The following is a 24,884-nucleotide window of genomic DNA, read 5'->3' on the forward strand; positions in this document are numbered from 1 at the left end:
ACAAAAAGGACTGGACTGCTGCTGAGTGGTCCAAAGTTATGTTCTCTGATGAAAGTAAATTTTGCATTTCCTCTAGAATTCAAGGTCCCAGAGTCTGGAGGAAGAGAGGAGAGGCACAGAATCCACGTTGCTTGAAGTCCAGTGTAAAGTTTCCACAGTCAGTGATGGTTTGGGGTGCCATGTCATCTGCTGCTGTTGGTCCACTGTGTTTTCTGAGGTTCAAGGTCAACGCAGCCGTCTACCAGGAAGTTTTAGAGCACTTCATGCTTCCTGCTGCTGACCAACTTTATGGAGATGCAGATTTCATTTTCCAACAGGACTTGGCACCTGCACACTGTGCCAAAGCTACCAGTACCTGGTTTAAGGACCATGGTATCCCTGTTCTTAATTGGCCAGCAAACTCAACTGACCTTAACCCTATAGAAAATCTATGGAGTATTGTGAAGAGGAAGATGCGATACGCCAGACCCAACAATGCAGAAGAGCTGAAGGCCACTATCAGAGCAACCTGGGCTCTCGTAACACCTGAGCAGTGCCACAGACTGATCAACTACATGCCACACCGCATTGCTGCAGTAATTCAGGCAAAAGGAGCCCCAACTAAGTATTGAGTGCTGTACATGCTCATACTTTTCATGTTCATACTTTTCAGTTGGCCAACATTTCTAAAAATCCTTTTTTTGTAGTGGTCTTAAGTAATATTCTAATTTTCTGAGATACTGAATTTGGGATTTTCATTAGTTGTCCGTTTTAATCATCACAATTAAATGCAATAAACATTTGAAATATATCAGTCTGAGTGGAATGAATGAATATAATATCCAAGTTTCACTTTTTGAATGGAATTACTGAAATAAATCAACTTTTTGATGATATTCTAATTATATGACCAGCACCTGTAATACATGCGGGACTGTGAGGTCAAGAGAAAGGCAACAAGAATTCTGTCACTTTTCATTGTCTGTCTGGAAAAAACTCACTTTAGCAGCTGACCGCAGTTTGTTTTGCTTGTGTTAAAGCCTTGTATTTATCAGACTATGCCAGAAAAAAGATGAGGTGTGTGTGCAATCCAAACACCTGTCACAGAGGAATGAAAATGAGGAATAGTCTTTTGCATTTGTGAGTGTGTTTGAATTACATGTGTTTGTCTGAGTGTGTGCAAGAGCAGCTTCTTCCAGGTGTTGACTAACCGCTAACCTGCTCATTAGTGTGTGTGAGGATCATTATTCTGCGGTTATATTCACTGAGCCAGTAAATCTTGCTTACATTTCCTTGTTGTCAGCGAGGAAAATGAATCCAGAGGGAGAGCGGGACAGTCAGTGATTTACTCCTTTTCAAACCTCAGGAAAGATCCAGGATTTGTACACAGTGTGTCAGAAATAAATTAGGTTAAATCAACATACAGAGACACAGTGACTGTGCCAAGAGGAACTCTGTCATTCTGCTAAAGCTATACAAACAGTCATAAAGCCACACTGTGCATACAGATCTAGACATGATTTATCCCCTTCTATCAGTCTAATGCACTGACTGATGTGGTGATCCCATCATCAGGTCAAAATTTAAATAAATGCAATGCTTTGATTAATAACCAAATCCTGGAAAAAGGAACAACGTTGTTAGCATTAGCATGTTAGTATGCTCATGTTAGCATGTAGCTCAAAGCACCACTGTGCCAAAGTACAGCCTCACAGAGCCTCCAGTGTGGCTGTAGACTCCATGCTAACGTTGGTCCGCCACTTAATTTGTCCAGACTTAAATGTCTCAACAAATATTTGATGGATTGGCTCAATATTTTGTACGGATAATTGACTGAAAGATGACTTTACAGCTCCCCAAGTGTTAGGGTTAAAGTCAAGATTGATAGCTCCAACCCCGATTCCTACTGTGCAGACTTTGTCTCCAAATGATGTCACCAATGCTAAAATGTCGCATCAGCTATCTTTATATACAGCCAAATTCAAATTAGCTTTATTGGCATGAATATATAACAACAATATTGCCAAAGCATCATACAAACTACATAAGAACATTCAACCCCATACATTTCCTTAAACAAGTAATTAAAGCGTAAAGTAATTAAAGCGTATGTGTGTTTGTGTGTGTTAGAAAAATTAAAATATATAAAAAATTAAAATAAAATAAATAAATAAAATAGTAAGCATGTTTGTGTGTTAAAAAAATAAAAATATATTAAAATAAAATAAATAAATAAAAAAGTAAGCATGTGTGTGTGTTAAAAAATCAAAATATATTAAACATTTAATTCAAATAAATAAATAAAACAGTAAGCGTGTGTGTGTGTGTGTGTGTGTGTGTGTGTGTGTTAAAAAAATCAAAATATATCAAAAATTTAAATTAAATAAATAAATTGCCAGCAACAGGTTTTGTGTTTTTTAGTCAAACATCTCAACAGCTATTTGATGGATTGTCGTGAATTTGAATTTTCCCCTTATAATGAATTTACTTTCAGCTGTCAAGAGTTTTAAACACAATGCACTTTGTATGTCTGTGGGCTTTTAGCATGCACACCAATGTAGTAGGTCCAGATTTTGCTGCATTAGCCTCACATTGCTTTGAGGGAAAAAATTGCAATGATGACGTGACCCTGCACAGGAAAACCCATGACACATATATAAAACTAACACCGGAAATACATAATTTATTTGATTGTTTTCAAAAGATGATTATAAAATGAATCCAGGCTGACTACAGCTACTGTCATCTCTAGAACGTCAAGCCACAAGCCAACAGATGGTGTTTGAAGCTCAAAATATATTTTTTTGATGGAGTTTTCCTTTAAATTAGCACATAAACACTTGCTTAAATAGTTGCACAAGCTAAAAGCTGAAGTGCATGGAAAAGTGCAAGAGAGCCTGTCGGGCAGCTACATGTTGAGGCTTACAGCAGAACAGACAGCAGCCGAGGAGATGAAGGAACGAAAGACAAGAGCTTTCTTTTTGTCCTCCTGCTTTGTTGTCCGAATTCAACCAGAAGAACAATAATCCAGCCAAGCCATGAGATAAAAGGTGTGTTTAGTGAGAGGAGGGAGGAAGTGAAAGGGTTACAGGGTTTAAAAGGTCTTTTATATATATATTTTTATCATCCACTTTTCTGCAGTTAGTGTGTGTGTGTGTGTGCTGTCATTCATATAACCTTACAATCTATAAGTCTGTTTTTCTGCAATCCAAACTGTTGACATCAGAGAAAATAAAACAGAGAAAAGGACTCAGAGAGATGGAGAGATTGGTGAGTGATGAGAGAAAGAGTGAAAGGACCAGATAGTCAGGTCTCATTCTTTAGACTGCCCTCCCTCCCTCCCTCCCTCACCCTCCCTCCCTCCCTCCCTCACCCTCCCTCCTTCCCTCCCTCACCCTCCTTCTCCTCCTTCTGTCACTCCGCTTTCTCCCCTTATTGTCACTCGGCTCCTGCCTGAAAACAGGGGGGATTCCTCCTGTCAGCAGGGGGGATGTGGAGGAGAAAGCTGCAGATTAGCAGGACTAGAGCCTCACGCAGGAACAGCACGGCTCTGTAAGTCCACATAGCCTCTGCGGGGCGCCTTCAATGGTGTTTGTATTTTGACTAAATTATAGTAAAGTCTGGTTTGTGTGAGGATACAATCTGAGGGGATGAGTTGTCTGTGTTGTTCAGGGAGTGAGGTAAGGCAGACTATGTTGGTTTGGGGTTTGTTGGCTGTTGATAAATACTTTACAATAACAAATGCTTAATATTATTATAAACCATTCATTTTATATTTAAAAATCCTGTGTGTCACCAAACTACATACTTTTGTAGTAATTATAAAGAAAGTATGATATAATTATTTTATGCTTCCTGCTGACAAATTTCACATTTTTAATGTTCAGCTGTTTGTGATATTTCATTGTAAACTGAATATCTTTGGGTTTTTGACTGTTTGTCAAAAAACAAGATCTTTTAAGATGTCACATTGAGCTCAGTTTTATAAACTAACATTTAATAGATTAATCAGAAAAAAACGATGAATTGATTATAAAAATAATCATTAGTTGCCCCCTTATACTCTTGATTACATTAACTGTGTATTTTTTCTTTCCCGGGAAAGTACCTTGAAAACGATTAGGTAATCACAGACTGGTAAAATAAAGATGCTCCAGATGCTCTTCAGCATTATTATTTTATTTAGGGTAAGTCCATCAATCAGTGACTGGAAGGACCTTTAATGAAGCCACTAAAATCTTTGCAAAGGGTAGCTTATTAGAAAATCATACCTTTGTTTTTCTTACTGTTCATTGCATTGCACAATTTGAAACAGAACACTTCCTCTCTATTCAGAACTTCTTCTACCTGTTTAACGAGACGTTTGTACCTCCAGGGCTCAGGAAGAAGTCCAGGTGATCCACACTTGTGCCTGGCGTTTATTAAGCTGTTGACAGGAGACAGACAAAAAATTATAGTTTTTTGTTGTGCACAGACAATCAGAAGTTTCAGGGATGAGTGTTAGTGACCAAAAGTCACTAACAGTGTTAGTGACTTTTGGTCTAAGAGCATGACTTCCAGAAATGCTCTGCCTTGTTAGCTGTTTAGGGTGAGAACAGATGATAAATCACTGCACATGTATATTAATCTCTGAAATCAGTGGTTGAAAATGATACACCACATATTTTGTTGCCATATGCTCTGATTTTACACCCAATAACCTGGTTGATTTCTGTGTCTGAAACCAGAGTTCGCTTGTGTCTTTTGACTCTGAAGACAAATGGCAATAAAGAGAATCTTAACGCTTAGATGCATTTAGGGAAAGCGAGGCCAGATTGCATTCTGATGTTTAATCAGTGTGAACAGAGCCTTTTCTGTAGCTTTGTGTTTTTAGTTTTAATGTTGCTGGCTCTGGTTTTTGCTCTCTGCTGAGCTATGTCATTGTCCTACTCTGAATGTCTGTGTTGTTAATTGTTTAACCTGCTGCTGCTACAACTACTGTAATGCATCTTGACTGGGAGAGAAGACGCTGTTTTTCATCTGCTGTGCTTGGACTAAATGTGAGCAGGGACCACACTAGAGATTAAGGCTTAGAGCTGCAACGATTAGTCGATTTAATCAATTAGTAAATTAACTAAATAAATCGACAACTATTTTTATTATTTAGAATGGATTTTCGAGCAAAAGCACCAAACATTTGTTGTTTTCGCCTTCTTAAATGTGAGTATTTCATCTGTGTCATAAGTGAAAGCAAACTACGTATCTTTAGCTTTTGCACTGTTGGTCAAATAAAGTAAGCAATTTGAATGCATCGCCTCGGGCTGTTGGAAATATAGCGGGCATGTTTCACAATTTATGACATTTTATTGACAAAACAATGAATTGATTAAATAATCCCATTGAAGTATATCACCAGGCTGTCACACATTACAGGGGTTTATCTTTTTGCCTGAAACTCAAGCTTATATATATTTACCTCATATCAACCTCTGTAATTGTACTTTAATTACTTAATACTGAGTTTATGTTTCTTCATATTGAAATTATACTACTTCTACTTCTGTTTACTGTGTATATTATATACCTGTCCTGGAACAAGAGGGAGGATCCCTCCTCTGTTTGCTCTTTTTTGTTTTTCCTCCATTTTTCCTTTTTCCAATCACGTTTCTAAAGATAGAGGGTGCTGAATGTTGTACAATCACATGAAAGTGATGTATGGAACCTCCCAGATATGGTAGATATGAATATCAATATAAAAAATATTGATGTAAAAATCTGTGCAAGTAGATTATTAACCAGATGCACAGATTGGCAAACCATGCCTGTGGGTTCAATTTCATGACTTCAGCCCTTTCAGATGCAAGCTACGAGGAGGGTGCACTAATTTATCATTTGATAGTTTTATTATTTATTATCAACATGTACATTATCGTCAGCTATTTTCTTAGCAGAAATGACTGAAGATAGATTGTGCCCCTCGTGGTTTACATCCCATGGGGCTGTTTTAATAAAGCACAATTTATCAATCCGTTCTCTTGGCTTATTAATCCTTTCGCACAGAACTGTATCACATGACCCCTCGAAGGGCTTTGTAGTCTGTAGCCCTGTATATAAATACAGTAAAATTGACTATAGAGAATAAAAGGTTTCAGCAGTTTAAAACGCCAACGTTCCTTTAGAACCGACAATCCTGTTCATAAATACTGTACGTTAATAAATACCTATACTGATGATTATAGCTGCGTAAAACTACATTATAGTGTGTTATAAAGCATTTATGAAATGTTTATATATGCTAATAGGGGGAGTACATTTTTAATGAATGAGCTACAGGATGTACTTTGGTAGGGAAAATATGAAGTTTGTTGAAAGATATATAGAAAAATGTGTGTTTTTCCTGTAAATGGTAATAGGAAAAGGAAATAAGAAAAGATAGACATTTCTAAAAGTGTTGGCTATTAGAGAAGCACAATACACAATGAGTGCTTGATGCTTTTGCACCACGTTGGATCCAAGTATTACTGTAATATTCTCTGAACACTCCAGGCAACATTTTTCTCCAGAGTACATCTTGTACCGTCAAGCTGTCAATGTCCATCGTTGCTGAAGGCAGCGACAGAGTCGATCAACGATGCTGTAACGCGCCTTAATGTCTGGACACGACTCACAGTCAGTTTTCCAGAAGATAGCCTAAAGGAACTGATAATCTAATAAATGACACCGAAGACTTTTGGGTTTGTGTCATAAGAAATGTTTTATTTAGATTGTCTGGAAATGAATCAACTATCTTTCTCGTATTTTCATCTAATAGAGTGAGGTTTTGTAATATTTAAGCAAATGGCAGTTAATCTATCAGCCGGTCATGGCTCTGTATCGTAGTGCATAGTGAGATTATTTAACCCTTAACTATCTTGATTTATGTTCCCTCACTTTTACTAAAAATCCAAGTCAAGGCAATTGTATTTTTTGACAGATCTGCCTCAGAGGGCTTTACGAAGTGTCACAAGAAAAATCAACATTCCTGTGAAATGATTAGCTCCAGGCTGCAACGGCAATATTATTTATTACATGCACAGAAATTCAGCAAGTAATTACATTGATTGAGCGGTATATGTGTATGTTGCCCCAGTTCCCACGATAACAAGTTTTGTAATTTAGCAATTTCCCCCTCGACTCTAACAGCCTCCTTTTTTTTCTTCTTCTCTCTTCCAGGGCTGAAAAAACAGAAGTACTAAGTGATGACCTTCTACAGGTATGAATCAAGTGTTTGTGTGCATGCCATTCCTCAGTATCTTCCTGGAGGATGTTTGCTGCCTCTCACAGGAAACAATATCATTGGTGCAAAGCATTCAGTGTGCATTAAATTACTTTTTCAAATTACTTCAGGCAACATTAATGAGCGCTGAAATTGAACCTCTTTGTGAGAAAAAGGCTGAACGTCCCCACTGACTGACTCCGGGTGCAGCCCCGTAATTGATCTGATTAATTCCACCCTCAGTGGCAGCGACATCAGTTCCACTGAGTTGGTTTAATAATGAAATGAGAGGCGTTTAAACCTGACATGCAATGGTCTCCGACTCAAAAGAACTTTGTTTTGATGCCAATAATTATGTATAGATATTTGTCCCCGTGGGGAAAAAGGTTTGCAGCACAATCACAAAGCATCACAGAAGTCACCACTAGACATACACGTACTGATACATGCACACATGCGAGGGGATAAGGTGCAAGTGCATTACCTTTTTAAGATCTTAATGGCTTGTAGAACAAATGAAAACTATAAAAGTACAGTTTGTTGTGTCTTATGAGGTCAGTCCACAGGTCCAATTTAAACTTATGGTTAACCACAATGCCAAGTATTTTTAGAGACAGCTGCAGAGCTGTTCTATTTTTCATTAGACTTTATACTAGGTCGGGGCTTTAAGTGCCTGCATGTGCATGTCTGTAACTGCCAATGGGGATCTCCCAAAACTGACGCAATCTGTGTGTAAGGCGAGTGGAATGTGCATTTGCAGAGTAAGTGTGTGTGTGTGTCTGTTATCCACCACTCACCGAGGCCTGTCCCGTGTCTTTTCTTTCTTGTCAGGTGGAGAAACGTCTGGAGCTGGTCAAGCAGGTTTCCCACAGCACACACAAGAAGTTGACCGCCTGTCTGCAGGGCCAGCAGGGCGTGGATGTGGAAAAGAAGTCTGTCAGGTCACCCTCGGTGAGAAGCAACCCAGACTCAGGGGGGAAGAATCAATCCAAGAACATGTTAATAATAATATTACTGAAGTGCCGGGAGTATATGAGGCTGAGGAGAAGTGAGAACACCATGCAAATCTCTTATTTACATATCTCCTTCATCACAATTTATTAAACTAATGGAGAATATCTAACAGTTTGAGAGAATAAAAGGACAGATTTTTCCTTCAACTCCTTCATGTGTATGTGTACAGATTGTGTGTGTCTTTGTGTGTGTGTGTGTGTGTGCTGCAGCATGGCTGTTTGTGCACGATTCATTTCATTTGTTAATTGCAGTTTTGTTTTTAGTGTTGAATGACACATTCAGCAGACTGCGATGGGTGATTCATCGATTGTGATATGTGTTCCTGTTTCTGTGCAGAAGAAGCTTCCTCTCACAACACTAGCACAATGTATGGTGGAGGGGGCGGCTGTGCTCGGCGACGAGTCTCTACTAGGGTGAGTGCACACACACACACACACACAGTAATTTACATTATCATTGATTATCAGTAACATTGGCTGTGTTTTCCCTTTCTAAGCGCTGGCATGGAAAGGGATGTTTTCATGACCCAGTGACCCTGAACTGATTTTCCAGAATACAGTCAGATGAGGACAAACTGCGAAATGTTCTATTTCTTTTCTACTTAGTGTGACCTTTAAATAACCAGGGAAGCCTCATTATACAGTGGCCCTGAGAGCTCAATGCACTGCAACTTAAGAAAACACATGCAAGTAAACAAAACACAAGCAAATTTTTTTAATATGTTGATTAGCAACGTTTGCAACTGTCACAAAATAATTTTCCTTCGGGGATCAATAAAGTATTTCTGATTTCTGATTTCAATGTAGAAAGCATGTTAATTAACTTGATGACACAGCTTTAAGGAAAAAAAAGCTTTGCAAAGTGGGAAAACACAACCAAATACAGAAACACGCTGCACACACAAGAGTTACAAAATACTTTGATTCACTAAATGAAATGAGCTAAAAATGTAAGCTTTAACATTATCATTGCATGATTCAGATATTATGTGCCATTATTTTAATTGGGATGCTAATAACCAGCAAAACATGTGTCATAAACATTAAATATTTAGTTTTTGAATCAAACTCATGGATGGTATTTTGTCTCCGGGCTCTTTGGATCACTGAAATCAATCTCAGACACCTGTGATTATTAGTTTGCCAGGTGAGCCCAATCGAAAATATTAGATATTTCACGAAAACTTAAGTGTGATCATCGTACTGATTTGTGGCTGATTCAGAGCCGAGACGGGTTTGTGCAGGTAAAGGCATAATGAGGAAGGATGCTGCCAGACAAAATCATCGGCTTAAGAGAGCAGCTGCTAAACTGCCATTACAAAGCAGCGAACAGGTATTTGAAGCTGCCGGTGCCTCTGGAGTCTTGCGAACCTCAAGGCGTAGGATCCTCCAGAGGCTTGCAGTTGTGCATAAACCTAATATTCGGCCATCCCTTACCAATGCTCAGAAGCAGAAACGGTTGCAGTGGGCCCAGAAATACATGAAGACTAATTTTCAAACAGTCCTGTTTACTGATGAGTGCCGTGCAACCCTGGATGGTCCAGATGGATGGAGAAGTGGATGGATGGATGGAGAAGTGGATGGCCACCATATCCCAATAAGGCTGCGACGTCAGCAAGGAGGTGGCGGAGTCATGTTTTGGGCCTGAATCATGGGGAGAGAGCAGGTAGGCCCCTTTAGGGTCCCTGAAGGTGTGAAAATGACCTCAGCAAAGTATATAGAGTTTCTGACTGACCACTTTCTTCCATGGTACAAAAAGAAGAACCGTGCCTTCCTTAGCAAAATCATCTTGATGCATGACAATGCACCATCTCATGCTGCAAAGAATACCTCTGTGTCATTAGCTGCTGGAGAGAAGTTCATGGTGTGGCCCACATCCTCCCCTGACCTCAACCCTATTGAAAACCTTTAGAGCATCTTCAAGCAAAAGATCTATGAGGGTGGGAGGCAGTTCGCAGCACAGCAGCTCTGGGAGCAAAGACATTCAAGCAGAAACTCTGCATAAACTCACAAGTTCAATGGATGCAAGAATTGCGAAGGTGATATCAAAGATGTCCTATTTTAACATGTAACTTGCCCTGTTAAGATGTGTTTGATTGAAATAGCTTTTGATTTCAGTAAAAATTACCACCTAATGCTGCAAGTTCAACAAATTACTATTTTCAGTTCTTTACAACCTATAAAATGTTTTTGCAACTCTGTTGTGCATAATAATTTGGAACAGTGTATTTTGCATTTTTTTTATTTTTGAAAAAATAAAACAAACCATTGGGTGATTTGTTAAATGAAATTTCGAGTTATACCCAAACTGTATGACTTGACTGTCATTTGTATTGACTAATTAGGAAAATCAGTGTAAAATATAATTTGCATAATAATTTGGAACGCAGTGTAAAAATCATGTTACTTGCATTGTTCGCTCATTTCCATTCACAAATTAATTAAACAGTTTGTAACTGATTTCCATTGTGTTTTGTGTGGCTTGTAGCATTTCAGTATTTGGTTGTGTTTTCTCACTATGCTGCACTTTCTCTAACCGCTTATGTCGAACTGAGGAAGCTGTTTTCTTAACTTTTTTAAAAATTTTATTTCCTTGTGTTTTGTCTAGTTTTCATGAGTTCTTAAGTTGCAGTGTGTTGAGCTCTCAGAGCCAACAGGTCAAATACAGGTGACGTCTGGATGACAATTAAAAAAAGTCTATGGAATAAATTCATCTCTGTGTTTTTATTTCTGAAAGAGAAAAATACAGGAAGTAAAAATGTCTTATGTGCTCATGTTGATGTCAAGCTATGTTTATATCCACCACTGTAGTGAATTAGACTGTACTACATCACCTTGCTGCTTTAATGCATACAGTAAATGTAAAGACATCACTGTTGTTTATTACAGAGTTTTAAAAGAAAGTACATAGATATATTCAGAAAACAAAACATGTAAAAGACATTGCATTATTCAGGAGAGCTGTGGTAGTGACAACCTCAGAGACCTACATTTCACATTGTGACGCATGCTCTTTGTTTGATCACCCCCAACTGTTCATGGATGTTTCCTGGTCCTGTTGTCTGTTGCAGGAAGATGCTGAAGCTCTGCGGCGACACGCAGGACAAACTCGCTCAGGAGCTCATTTTGTTCGAGCTCACCATCGAGAGAGACGTCATCGAGCCTCTCTACGACCTTGCAGAGGTACAGAAACGACACTGTGTGATGACAGAGAATAAAAAACACAATGCACTCACAGACAACACATTTCGGTAACTCAATGAAGAACAGAAACAAAAAGTAGTTAGTACAAGTAAAACAAGACAATAAACTGAGAAAGGGGCACAAAGTATAAATAAAATAACACATAAATACACAGGGTAACACATTTTCAGTATTAGAATAGTTGGAATATTCACTTCTTGTTGTGATAACGAAAAAGGAAAACAAGAGAACGTTCCCACAATAAAATGAAGAAAAGTACCTGCTTTATTTTTAGACTTACTGACAGTAGTTATCATCCACGAGTCCCATTTTTTTTAAGTTCAACTGCTCCAATCCCACTTTATGTATAAAGCACATTTAAAAACACCCAGGTTGACCAAAGTGCTGTACATTGACATGAATCCATCCATTAATAAATAAATAAATAACAAATATGACCATAAAATAACAACAACATACAACTCTCAAACTGGGTTAAACGCCAAGGAGTAAAGGTGACTTTTTAGTGTGCTGGGGGCCAGCCTGACATGAAGAGGCAATTCATTTCACAGTCTCGGGGCCACAACTGAGAACCTGAATACCTTCAAAACACCCTCTTTGGTTTTTTGTATATTAAAAAAAAAAAATACAACACATGAGTCTGACCATTTTAAAACATGGGGGCAAAACAAGAGAAATAGTTGTTTTTAACCCATTAAAAGGAATAAGGCAAACCTGCACTTTAATCTCTCTGTTGAAAAGCACGGCTTTTCAGCATGGCAGCACACCTACATGAGCCTTATACAGGATGCACTGTACAATAGACTCATTCTGATTGCTCTGTAATTATCCAGTAAACGAATCTTCATGAGACCAAGGAACAGATGCAAAGCCTCTGACAATACTGAGTCTGTCTCTCGTCCTCTTTCACATCAACAAACAACAGACTGAAGGAAAAACTCTCTGTCCTCTCAGGTGGAAATCCCAAATATCCAGAAACAAAGGAAACATTTAGCAAAACTGGTCCTGGACATGGACTCTGCACGCACACGGTGAGTCTGTTACTATGTGTGACTTTATTTTGTGTTGTGAGAGAGAGACTTGGATGTGATCTGAGAAACTCCATCCCCATGTGAATTGACTGGTCCTGAAGCTTCCCAGTGAATATAATTGAGATTTGATTGCACACAGTGAAGTTGTAACCACCGTGTGTCTGGACTAGCCAGCACTCCTCACACTACAGTCTGCTGTCAGAGTGTGAAAACCTTACTTAATGCCAGTTTCATTGGAACGTTTTTGGCTTAAAGTTTTGGCTGAAAGGCTCGTGATACATTGACAACAGTACGCCTACTCTCAGTGGAACATATCAACATATAAACCTTAAAAAGGGGAGCACAAACATTACATACACTCTCACAGCTGGTCACTGTAGATTTTATCAAACAAACAGGAGGAAATAGTGCATTTCTTGAGGGCTATTTTCAGCGGCGGATGAATCTACATGTTGTGCTCTAGTGAGTATTTGGGGCAGCAGGACGGTGTGTGTGGGACTGAGTCAAAATAAACTGCAGTGTGTGTGTTTATAGTGATGAAGGAACATGTCACCCAGTGCAACAGTGAGGCCCATTGATTTGTTTTAATTAGTTTTTGGACAACAATGGAGCTCTGCGGCACAGAGGATCTTGCTTACAATACTTGTTAGTAGATCAATCTGTGCTGATTTCTTGTTAATGACCCCTCAAGGCCTAAATAATTATTTTAACATTTATGTGTATTTCCAGTACAAAGGCAACAATTATATCATTGATTCCTGGATAGCTTTGTTGGTAAGTTGATGTTTTGAAATCTGGAAGCGAGAAGAAGAAAAAAACACTGCTTAGTGTCTTTTTATTGGACCCTCCCTGCCTGGAAAATGCCCAGATGTCTCTAAAACTCCACTTCCAAGTTTGTAAATCAGGTTTTCTGAGAGTCTACAGCCATGCTAACGTCAACATGCTCACAAAGACAAAGCTAACAGGCTGATGTTCAACCAGTTTAATGTTTACCATGTTCACAAGTACAGCTTTTGGAGGCATTTGGTCAAATTTAAATTTGTAACCCAACTAATAGCTGCTGCATATATATATATATATATATATATATATATATATATATGGACCCACATTGCCATCGATAGAGCTGCTAGCATGACTACAAATGTGTAGCCTCCGTGCCTAGTCTGGGTTTTTTTACAGGCCTCAGTTCTCCTCATGACTAGATTACTTTAATAATAATAATATCATGTTTTTTAAGGTGAATTTAATTCTGCAAATAATAAAGATTAAAAGTTCCCCGTGGAGTTTTTGACCTCTAACAACTCTAAGCAGGTACGGCCACGTACCATAAAAATCTTTATTTACAGGGCACTTTTCAAAAGCATGTTACAAAGTGCTTTCACAAGTGAAAATACAATAACACATATAAAACGGATAACAAGATAAAAGCAAAAAAAATACAGTTAAAGAAAGACGCAAAGAAATTCAGTAATGTGCCAGAAAAGAAGCAAAGAAGAAGACTGCTAGCAAACATGTAAAACAATCCGTGATTTAAAATACCTAAACAACATTTTTTATGATGAACACATTTGTTAGAGCTTCAGAATTCACACAAACTGTTTTGGTGGGAAACACTGAATGTAAGCTTTTGTTTATTTAAAAGAAAACTCCACAGGGTGTGTTTAAGTAAAGAACAATGATAACTGTAGATTATTAAAGATGATATAATGTTTTTGTGGTCTTTCTGGCTCAAAAGCTGCAAAACCTTCTGCAGCTCAACATATTTCAGTGTTGAATATGTTTAAACTTCTTTAGGACAGGTGTGAAATCCTTGACTTCGCTGGAATCATCATGTCACTGCAGATTTTGCTCCCTTCCAATCGGAAGTTTTCTAATTCGCTGAAACGTACACTTTCTTCGCCACACTTTCTTTGTGCTGCTTCACTGTCATTTTAATGTCAGGGACATGGAGAAATGTGATTTTCCTCACTGCAGTCCAGTCAGTCTGTTTTTTTTTTTTTTTTTTTTGGGTGACCCAAATCTGAGACAATTTTTCCCATCATGCTGCTGAGCTCCTCTGGCAGCGCGACATATTATCTCCACGCCGAGAGACACAACTCAGACAGAAAGTCTCAAACAGACAGGGAACAGGAGAGACAGAAAATAGCTTAAATTGAATGAATGAGGATATATAGTCTAGAGTTTTTCAGAATTTGCCATGAGTAGCTGTCAGATTTTGTTGTCAGTGATTATCACTCTGAGGAACAAAGGTTTTAAGCTGCTGAAGGAGAATTAAAAAAATTCTGTGTGGTTTAACATGCTGTGTTTATCAGTTTCAAACTTTCAGGATGTCTGCTTATTCTAACAATGTTCTAACAAAAAAGCAATGTTTTGCTGCCAGGTTTTATCAATCCACCAAGTCTTCAGGACTGTCCAGCAACCTGCAGCCAGGAGGAGCCAAGGCCGACCACCTCAGGGAAGAGATGGAGGAGGCAGCCAACCGCATGGAGATCTGTCGAGTCAGTGATCGCCTTCACAATAACTTCACTGTTTATTTCCATTATGCTATAAATTAAATGGCTTTTCTTTCAGGTAATCTTAAATGTAGGGGATCCATTTGGTTAGAACTGCTCTAATCTCGATCTCTTATCAATGGTTCAAATTACTATTTGTAATGTGAAAGAAGTGGCTTTATTTTTTATACTCGGTGGTTCTCTTCAGCTCTACGTAGCGTATTAGCATCTTTCAGCTTATTGGTTTTACTTTGTTGTCCCAACTTAACTGTTTTGGGACGCTCTCACCGTTGTTCCCTGCAGCAGCTGACAGACACAGGTAGAGACTAGCTGGTGAACATAGTGGAGCATTTACCAGCTAAGGAGCCAGATTATTTCTCATGATTTGTGGGGACCAAAGACAGAGCTAAAACAACATCAATGTGCACTTTCATGATTCTCAAAACCTACATAAAATGGATTTCAATTAAATTTCTTGGAAGGTTTAGACATTAAAGTAAATAAAGCACCATTTGCCCATAATTAGTTTTGCTTTCTTTGAGCGTTTTCCATCTTTAACTTCTCTGCCCTACACCTAAACAGCTGTTGTTTGGCTAAACACGCCCAACTCAGATAAACAGGTGTGGTGTGGAGTAAGGAGAGATGGAAAATATGAAGCGCTGGAGCTCTCCAGGACCTGCAGTGGGCACAGCTGTTAGGCTATATATTTTTATTCCACACCGTTTTCCTATGAATGTTTGCCAAATCCCTGTAGGTGCGGCCTGTTTCCCATGCGTTACTATAACTCTTTAACACATAATGGAATTGCAACTGCATTTAGACGACACATGCACCTGTCAAATCTGAGCAATCCTGCCTCTCTGAAAGACTATACATTTAAATTTTGGACAGGTCATCCTTGTGCTAAGCCCTAGTATTCACAGGATTTAGATATTATGCAAAAATCAAAATCTTGTTAATTTTGTTTCACATCCAAATACAGATAAACATGCCATGATGGAGGTGACACATTTAATTGATAACAGTTTTACCTTTTATACGGTAGCAGGAAACTCACTCACTCACTCACTCAGGTGTAACTAAAAACATTTTTGAAGACTCAGCTCTATTAAGTGTCCTAGTGAGCTAGCATGCACAATCCAGGACCCAAGAGCCTGCGGCTATCATTAGTGTAATTAATTTCACCTGTGCATTTCCTACTATAAAAAAATTTCTGCATTGAAAAGGGTCCTTAAAACACATGTTTTATGTTTGTATAATAGTATTCTGCCTTCCTCACTGCTCATGTTTAAATGTTATAAATGTTATTTTTCCCCAGGATCAGTTATCAGCAGACATGTACAGTTTTGTGGCCAAAGAAATTGACTATGCAAGCTACTTCCAGACAGTAAGTACATCTCTCCAGACTGTGGCATTAATGAAGGAACAATAATATTTTGCTTGTCCATCAGCAGACTCTCTGATCTCTTTCTGTCTCGTCTAGCTGATAGAAGTCCAGGCGGAGTACCACAGGAAGTCATTAGAGCTGCTTCAAAGTGTTCTGCCTCAGATCAAAGCTCATCAGGGTGAGTTTGAGACCAGCAGACAAAGAGACGAACACTCATGATGCAGTCTTTTTTTGTGTGTTATCGTTTTCCTTCACTTACTGCATCCTTTGGCTCTGCCGCAGTTCACATCACAATGAGAACCTGTCCAAATGCATTTGCATGTGTTTATGATTGCTTGGAAACTATTTGTGTTCCTGTTGTGGGAATTTACTTGTGTAATTACATTTTCAATGCCCTATGTGTAGGTTCTCAGCATTAGAATAAATACGGTCAATGCAAGTGAAAGGTGGACCTTGTCTGTACTTCCTCAGCCAACATGTTGGTTTTTTTTTAGGTTAAAGCACCTAAAAACTTGGTTTCAGATCTGAAGTTTTTGTCTATAGCATTAAATATTTGTGACTAAATAAGCAACAAAGTTATTTTATCACAGCAGCTTATTTTATCACATCAGGCCTGTGGATCCTTTGTTCTTGTAGGCTACCTGTGCAGGTGCAGGGCTGTGCTCAGTTCTATATGCCCGGCGAGAATTGTATGCACCTCAAAGTGCTGTTTGAAAACAATATCTTCTTTGTGGGGTTCATCAATGGTTTAAATGATTCAAAGTAGATATTTCATGAATGTTTAGTCATTACTTATTACACTTAGTAGAAGAAGCAAAAAATATGGTGATAATGTGCACAAATGTGTAGCAATTTATGCAGAACGGGTTTTACTATATGATAGTAGGCTGTGTATTATTTTAATTAAATACAGGCAAATAGAAATTATGTTGCCTTTCAGTTTGTGGTTTACGATTTACTAATGTGTGCTTTAATGGTAGCTGCCGTTGTTGTGTGACGTCGTTCAGCTGCTTCATTCTAAAGTTAGGGGTAAATATTTTTTATCTGAGTTCACAAGTAGGAACTCCGACTTCAACCGTTGTTTCATGGTACTTTTTCTAGTTGGAAGTCAGAAATTTACGAGTTGGTAGAGTTTGTCCAGGGCTGAGTCCTTATCACAACGGCCCGGGTTCGAGTTCAGCTTGTGGCCCTTTGCTGCGTTGCATCTACCCTCTCTCAATCCTATCTCCACTATCTGAAATAAAGGCCAAAAAGATCTGATTGGTCCGTATAAATATGTGACAGCACCTTTTTCCAACAGAGCCCCGCCCCCTTCGAACTAGTGAGAAGAGCACCGCCAAAACCCCCACAAATACATAAATCTCTCATGCAGAAGAACCAGTATTGAAAATAGGTTTTTGGTCCCTTTTTTAAGCTTAGCCAGAAAATATATAGAATAAGCATCTGCAGCGAATTATTCAGTGAAATTTAACCGCATCACAAAAGTAGAGTTGCTGCTGTGTTTTGTGCATGTTTGTGTAACTGTGTGTGTGTTTAACAGAGACCTGGGTGGAGAAGCCGTGCTACGGGAAACCATTAGAGGAGCACTTAGCGCTCAGCGGGAGAGATATTGCCTTTCCCATCGAGGCCTGTGTCACCATGCTGCTGGAATGTGGCATGCAGGAGGAGGTCAGACTGCACAACAAACACACTGCATCCGTCCATCTACATTACATTACAGTAATTAGACAGTAATTAGATGTTTGTTGAACGTCATAGATAATGTTTTGGTATGGCTGCAGAGAATTTCATCTGAAGCTGATGATCAAATGAAGTACTCATTATGCAGAATGGCCCCTTTCAGACTGTAAAATTATATACTGGAAAACATTACATAATTGTAGTACTTTATTATTAATGCATTATAATTGTTAATGCATTACCGTGTAAGCAGTATGATCTTGTAGCTGGTTGAGGTGGAGCTATTTTAAACTACTTGGGTGGTTGAATGTGACATATTTATTATTAGTAGTAGTAGTAGTTAATGACCAAGTACTGTAATTTATACTTCAGTAGGTTTGTCATGGTAATTTTTACTTTTACTTGAGTAAAGATTTACAATACTCTACTCACCACTGGGAGGGAGATACTGTAGCAGTGTAGTAGTTGTTATTCTTTTAGGCTGCATACAGCGTCAAACACGGTTAGGGCTGCCTACACTGACATGTCCCCCCCTGTTCCCAGTAGGAATTAGACCCGTGTATATCATTTCATGACTGTGGGAGTAAAGTGAAGTCTAACTCATGCTGACACATTTTGTGTCTCAGGGTTTGTTCAGAGTTGCTCCTTCGGCCTCCAAACTGAAGAAGTTGAAGGCGTCTTTGGACTGTGGGGTGCTAGATGTTCAGGAGTACTCGGCAGACCCACATGCCATCGCAGGTAAGCTATCTACCTTCACTTCCTCACAGAGTAAGGGGAAAATTGTTGTGGGAATGGACATCATAATAAAGCCGCTGGTCGCCTTCATCAAAGAAATTCCTACCACTTTATATGTACATATTTTATATATATTTATATTTTATGTTTATTTCTCTTGCACATATCGCTGATTCTGCTGTTGTCATTCGAAACCTCAGCAGTGAATTCTTATCAAAGGGCCACACATGAGTTAAAAGATCACTTTAGACCTGATTAGGATTCAGTTCACTTCTCGGCTGCAAGAAAAACAAAACTGTGTTTGTCCATTTCTTCTGTATATCTGCTGTTTTATTAGAGGTGTTCAATAAACAATCACAAAAATGTCTAGTGCTAAATTCCAAATCTAACCGGGATTAGTGTCAGACACATTCTTCATCTTCTGCGGAGGCTGCACCAAAAACAAGATCTCTTTTCGTGGCGTCTTTTTGTTGCTGTCACTGATTTTCTTTTAAACTAGAACCATGACAAGACTACAAAAGAAGGAAAAGCTTTCAAGCTTTTATGATGCCGTTATTGATCTCTCTCTTTTTTTATTTATATAAGGTTGGAGCTTGTTTACTGCAGCTGACTGCTGCTTCTCAGATGACACACTTGTATCTCCAAAATAACAACTTTTAAGGAGCTATAATAATAATAATAATAATTTTTACCTCACTAAAGAAGCCCTCGGGGACCTTTAAGCTGCTCCATTGTAATTATTGCTCTAATGTTATTACAACAGGAGTATTTCCCGATTTAAAAAGCAAAACAACCAGATACATTTTACCAACTGTAACACCTTTGTGGTTTACTGTCTTGTACTGTTACTAGAGTAATTGTCTATACATAGGACGCACAAAAAGAAAAGGATTCTCTAAACACAAAAACCCAATAAAAGGCAATGATTGTTTATTAAGAAGGGTTTGGAACGGGTTTAACCATTTATTAGAGGTGGGGGCCGCACACTCTACCAGAGAGACCATCAAACTTGATGCGACAGTATATCCAGATTTCAGTGAAGAAAACCTTTTTGTTAAACATTTATTTAAGTTTTGTGGAAGATATTTCTGAACGACAATTATTGGGCTTTATGCATGAACAGATTCATTCTTAAGTAGCACGTATTTTAGAGAATTTGGCATTCATCAGTTTACTCGTACTTAGTTTTCTGTTACAGTAGGCACAAACAAAATTTACGTCTGTTGTACTACAAGCCATGAACAGATAGTCGGCTTTTCTCAGAAAAAAACCCCCGTCTGTATTATCATTATTATCATGGCTTGCCAGTTTACAGAGATTTTATGATTTTATTGGTATATTTCAGAATAGCAACTTCTACATTTCAGTTGTAGAAAATTATAAAGACCCTTTATACAGGTATCTGTCAAGTATCGTCCTCTGTTGCACCCGGCAGTTTAACTTTACTTACTGTAGGTTATAATAATCTCTTGTCTAATATCTCTGTGTTCTGTTAGTTGCTTTAGAAAGACTTTTCTTAGTATCTAACTTCATGTCAAACCATTCCTTCTTTATTCCACTCATATTACAGCTGTCATTGACACATAATCAACAGCGGTACAATATTTTCTTTTCTAATTGCTTGGAAAACATTCTAATCTTCAAATAAAGCTAAATTTATGTTTTTGTCTGCTGTGCAGAACTTAAAGCTCAGCGCTGTGAAGTTTCCTTATTTTAACTCTTTGGTAGCATTTTTTGTGAATGAAACTTTCTCACAAACAGAACAGGAAGCTTTACGTGGCAATTTTAGGGTCGCCAATCATGCTAATGATCAGACCTTATGAACGAGCACTTCCTCATGAAGAGGTGGAATTCATCAGGGTAAAACAAGTGATTTACATTTAGATTTTGCATCCTGAATGAATGCATGACAGTTTCTATTTGAACGCTGGTAAAAGTTGAAACTGGTTTCAAGAACAAGCCGACTCCACGTACAGTACTCCTGCTCCTCTACATGTGAGTGCAAATGTGCATGAAAACCACTAAAGCTGGTGATGGCGCATAGATAAGATGCTTGCCTTTGGTGTGGGAGATTCCCCCTGTGAGACATCCACCATTGTGTCCCTGAGTAAGACACTTAACCCCTAGTTGCTCCAGAGGCGTGCGACCTCTGACATGTATAGCAATTGTAAGTCGCTTTGGATAAAAGCGTCAGCTGAATCAATAAATGTAAATGTCAGCTGTCTACTGGAGCATGTGGAGTAGGAGAGAGATGGATCTTAGTTGAGGCCATATCCCTGTCTAATGATCCCAAATTAAACTGGGTTAGCTCTAACAGCAAATCTAATTTGTGAGCCTGTCCCATTGGGGGTGGTGGCCAGTGGTTCATCTCACATCAGCCTCAATGAAAACCAGCAGGGTTTTTTTTTGTTAATATAGCAAACTAGAGGAGCGTCTACTGTAGTTTCAACATAATTCCCTGCATGTAATGTGTTTATTTAGCACCAACCACCGACAACATGCCTGTATATACACTGAACCAGACACACAGACACACAGCCTCCAATCTGTCTCCCAGTGAGGGACGCCCTGACTCTGTTGTTTGTCATCCATCCCACGCATCCCCGGGGGAAATGAACGCAGCAGACCAGAGAGAGAAGAAGACGAGTCAGAGAGAAGCTCAGTCAGCCGTCGCCTACCTCGTCAGCACTGGAAAATTTCACCCACTAGTTCTGATCAAATAGTGTTCGGAAATAGTTTTTGTTTATTTTAAAGTGCTTGTTGTACTTGTGTAGGTGGGGAGTTATAATGGTGTCTCATTTCCGAGTGAGTCATGGGAGAAAGATTTTTTTGCAAGCACATAACTATATATTACCAGAAATTACCATCATGCAAAGAATCATTTAATTGTATTTGTGTGTTTTATATTTTCCATCCTCATGCCAAAACTAGTGGAAGTAGATAAACAGTGATGGTGATGTGACAACTGAGCGGGCCATAGCATTCAGATAACGGTGGCCGAGTTATACCTTAAGTATATGCTCTTTGCTTGGATGAAAGTAGGATTTAAAGGCAGCTTAAGGGAAGTTACGGAGGGGCGAGAGAATGGCTTTGCATGTCAGAAGGCCCAGTTCATTTATGACAATGCAGACTGATAACCCACTGCAGAGCCCAGAGATGGGTCATTTAACACTGGGCTTCCATAGGAATGCCCAGGAATATCCACATTATATATGCATTGTATGTGGACAAATGCATTTATCTCATTATTTTGTTCTCTCCAGGAGCTTTGAAGTCCTACCTGCGAGAGCTCCCTGAGCCTTTAATGACATACGAACTCTACAACGACTGGATCCAGGCCTCCAAGTCTGTATCTTTTCAGTATCATGTTGTTGTTGTTTGTGATGATCTGCCTTTCTTTAGAACTTCAAGTTTTTACATGTTCAACCTCTTTTTGTCCTGCAGCATTCAAGATCAAGACAAGAGACTGCAGGCTCTCCTCAACGCCTGTGAGAAACTACCCCCAGCCAACAACAGCAACTTTAAGTGAGTCAGTGTTTCCATGTTTCACTCCTTGTGGTCCTCTCCTGGGCCCTGTTTCTTCAAATGTGGCTTCATTTATCCAGGCCACCATCGAAGTGAGCCAGCTAAAATGATTAGTTCAGTCTTCAGACAGCTCTCGCTTTGCACAAAGCTGTCTGGTTCTTGACTATCGTACTGTAAGTAGGACTAATGTGCTGTGGGTTTTGGGTGAATAAAGCCTTTTTTTCAAATTAAAAAACATTGCTGACTCAGCAACCACGTCAAACTGCTCAGCTCAGTTCACTCCAGCAGAAAATATTTGCATTCTGGAAGAATTCAACACTCAGCAAAGAGTCTAACAAGACAAAAAACTAACAGTAGCACAAAATCTCATCTCAGTTCACTAAATGAACTCCCTTGCACCACCTAACTTGCAATTGAACCACTGCAAGTTAGCCTGCGGGTAGGGTGGCTAACTTTAGAAACTTAGTTTGAATCCTTATGTTGGATCACAGAGGATCAGGCTTAAGTGTATTGACCGCTGGTAGGATTTTTACCCAACAGATTTGAGGTTTTCCGTCAGTTGATTCTTAATACTAATTCATAATTTAGAGAGTCTCCAGAAAAAAATCAAGGTTTGTGTCAAATCATCAATCATATAAATGTTTGTAGAACGTGGCCCTGTTCGCCCTCTTCCTTCCCTCCGACTTTCTCTTCACTCTTTAGTGAAACCTTTCGTCCATCAGTTTGTTTCCTCAAATCAAGAGTTTCAGTGAACTGAAGAAAAATCCCTCCATGCGTCCATGAGGCTGGTTCGTTGTGTGCTTCTAATCGACACCTGACAGAAAAAAACACTGACCTCTGTGTGAAATGGTGCTGAGAAAGAGGCCTTTTGGCTGAGGTGTTGCTGTATATGCTGCCTGATTAAGACGAGCCGTGGATATCTGCAGAAGGGCTTGTCTCGTGATCAAAAGGAAAGAGGGGGAGAGGCACGACGAGGGAGAGGGAAAGGGATGGGAGAGAAATTGAAAGAGCAAGATACTGCAGCACTTGTCAGTGTCATCATCAAATCGCACAAATAAGGCGTATTTTTAGACAGTCCTCCTCTGAGAAGACCTGTCAGACCTGTCCAGATGATTGCTGCTCGCTGGAATGAGCTGCCTGATGTTCATTCAACTGTAGGAGCTCAGGATGAGTCATTCAGCTCAGCTGCTCTCGGAGAGCCACAGAAACACACTGGCCCATTTTTGCATCTTAGGAAATCCACAAAGAGACTGAAATATAGTAATGATAGTTTGCTGTAATAATAAGCTTTGCTCAGTACGGTCTTCTAGTTCTAACCATGACCACGACACCTACATACAGTATAAGTCTTGGAAATTTACCTTTTATTTTAACCTAAAAGAATCAGGGTGGGAAACTTGGACCTGGATTAACGAGTACGGCTCGGTATTTACCAGGCAGAGATCAAAATTAGAGGAAGGCAATTAAAACAGGCAAACGAATCCAATAGGAAACAGGTAACGTATGGAATCCAAATGAACCACAAGAACTAGGGAAGTAAAATAAAAAAAAAACACAGAACAAAACACTAGGAGTGCCAGGAAAAGATAACACAGGGACGAACGCTGAGACAAGGGAACGTACAACAGCGTTACGGAGACCTGCCCCATCAACATCGGCAGGTGGTCCATGTTCCAGCGCAAGACTCTGGCAAGATGAGAGGAGGTGGACTGCGTTTTAAATCGATGATGCTTGGTGCACAAAAGCAGTCAAGATCGACTCTGTTTCCCAAATGTCAGACTGTTTATTGTGAAGATGAAACTTTCATATTATCATCTGTTTGCTGCTGTTTACATTCACCCAAAATGCAAATTCAAAAATGCACTGTGGAAAGCTCAGGATGTTTACATGTCTGTATATATGTATATAAATAACTGTATTGTTTTATTTTATTTTAAATGTTACCATATTTTAATAGGCCTACACTTAATTATATGTTGTGTGTGTAGCACAAAGGGACTACAAATTTCATTTTGTTATGCAGCCTTGTGCTGTATAATGACAAATAAACAACCTTGTACCTTGTTGTACCTTGTACAAACTAAATACACTAGTGAGGGGAGGATATTGAGATACAGATGAAACAATCAGATCATCTCTCAAAGTACTGTGTCACCAAACATTATGTTGTTTTTCTTCTTAAATAGGTTGAACTTATTTATTGTAAGCTGCTTTGGACAAAGGTTTCAGCTAAATTAATGTAATGTTTTTATAAGTAATGTTTTCTGACCTGTTTTTTCTATCTGTATAAACAGGTATTTGATCAAATTCCTCTCCAAACTGACTGAGGACCAGGATGTGAACAAAATGACGCCTGGAAACATTGCTATCGTCCTCGGACCGAACCTGCTGTGGATGCACAACGAAGGGTAAGAAAGCAGAGATGCACAGTTACAGTAGTTTATATATCTTTAATAGTAGTATAAAATACAGCTTACACATGTGGTACTTAAAGAATGAGGCTGGTTATATTCTAAATTTTACTTTTACTACTAAATCTAACAAGTATTGTGTGTGTATCCAAAGCCTGTCCTGTTGGAAAGCTGAACGAAAATTGGAATG

The 24,884-nt window shown here is 38.9% G+C and overlaps 1 protein-coding gene across 7 annotated transcripts in view; it reads left to right on the top strand.

Moving 5' to 3' along the window:
* Nucleotides 1–24,884, top strand: part of LOC119916140 (rho GTPase-activating protein 44-like) — an 86,678-nt gene that overhangs the window by 42,440 nt on the left and 19,354 nt on the right. For 3 of the 7 annotated variants that reach the window (XM_038736043.1, XM_038736044.1, XM_038736042.1), the window contains exons 1-14: nucleotides 3,470–3,531; nucleotides 7,171–7,210; nucleotides 8,045–8,164; nucleotides 8,564–8,640; nucleotides 11,298–11,409; nucleotides 12,385–12,461; nucleotides 14,845–14,962; nucleotides 16,275–16,343; nucleotides 16,440–16,521; nucleotides 17,884–18,011; nucleotides 18,650–18,761; nucleotides 22,022–22,103; nucleotides 22,203–22,283; nucleotides 24,578–24,691. In XM_038736043.1, coding sequence (XP_038591971.1) covers nucleotides 3,470–3,531; nucleotides 7,171–7,210; nucleotides 8,045–8,164; nucleotides 8,564–8,640; nucleotides 11,298–11,409; nucleotides 12,385–12,461; nucleotides 14,845–14,962; nucleotides 16,275–16,343; nucleotides 16,440–16,521; nucleotides 17,884–18,011; nucleotides 18,650–18,761; nucleotides 22,022–22,103; nucleotides 22,203–22,283; nucleotides 24,578–24,691 — 1,274 coding nt within the window. Of the gene's footprint in view, nucleotides 1–3,414; nucleotides 3,532–7,170; nucleotides 7,211–8,044; nucleotides 8,165–8,563; nucleotides 8,641–11,297; nucleotides 11,410–12,384; nucleotides 12,462–14,844; nucleotides 14,963–16,274; nucleotides 16,344–16,439; nucleotides 16,522–17,883; nucleotides 18,012–18,649; nucleotides 18,762–22,021; nucleotides 22,104–22,202; nucleotides 22,284–24,577; nucleotides 24,692–24,884 lie in introns of those variants that run through there. The other 4 variants (XM_038736045.1, XM_038736040.1, XM_038736039.1 and 1 more) reach the window with 4 other exon arrangements.

Source organism: Micropterus salmoides, unplaced genomic scaffold, assembly GCF_014851395.1.
Source record: "Micropterus salmoides isolate LMB-PRFRI ecotype aquatic unplaced genomic scaffold, ASM1485139v1 Ms_hic_scaffold_21, whole genome shotgun sequence".
Classification (NCBI taxonomy): Eukaryota; Metazoa; Chordata; class Actinopteri; order Centrarchiformes; family Centrarchidae; genus Micropterus; species Micropterus salmoides.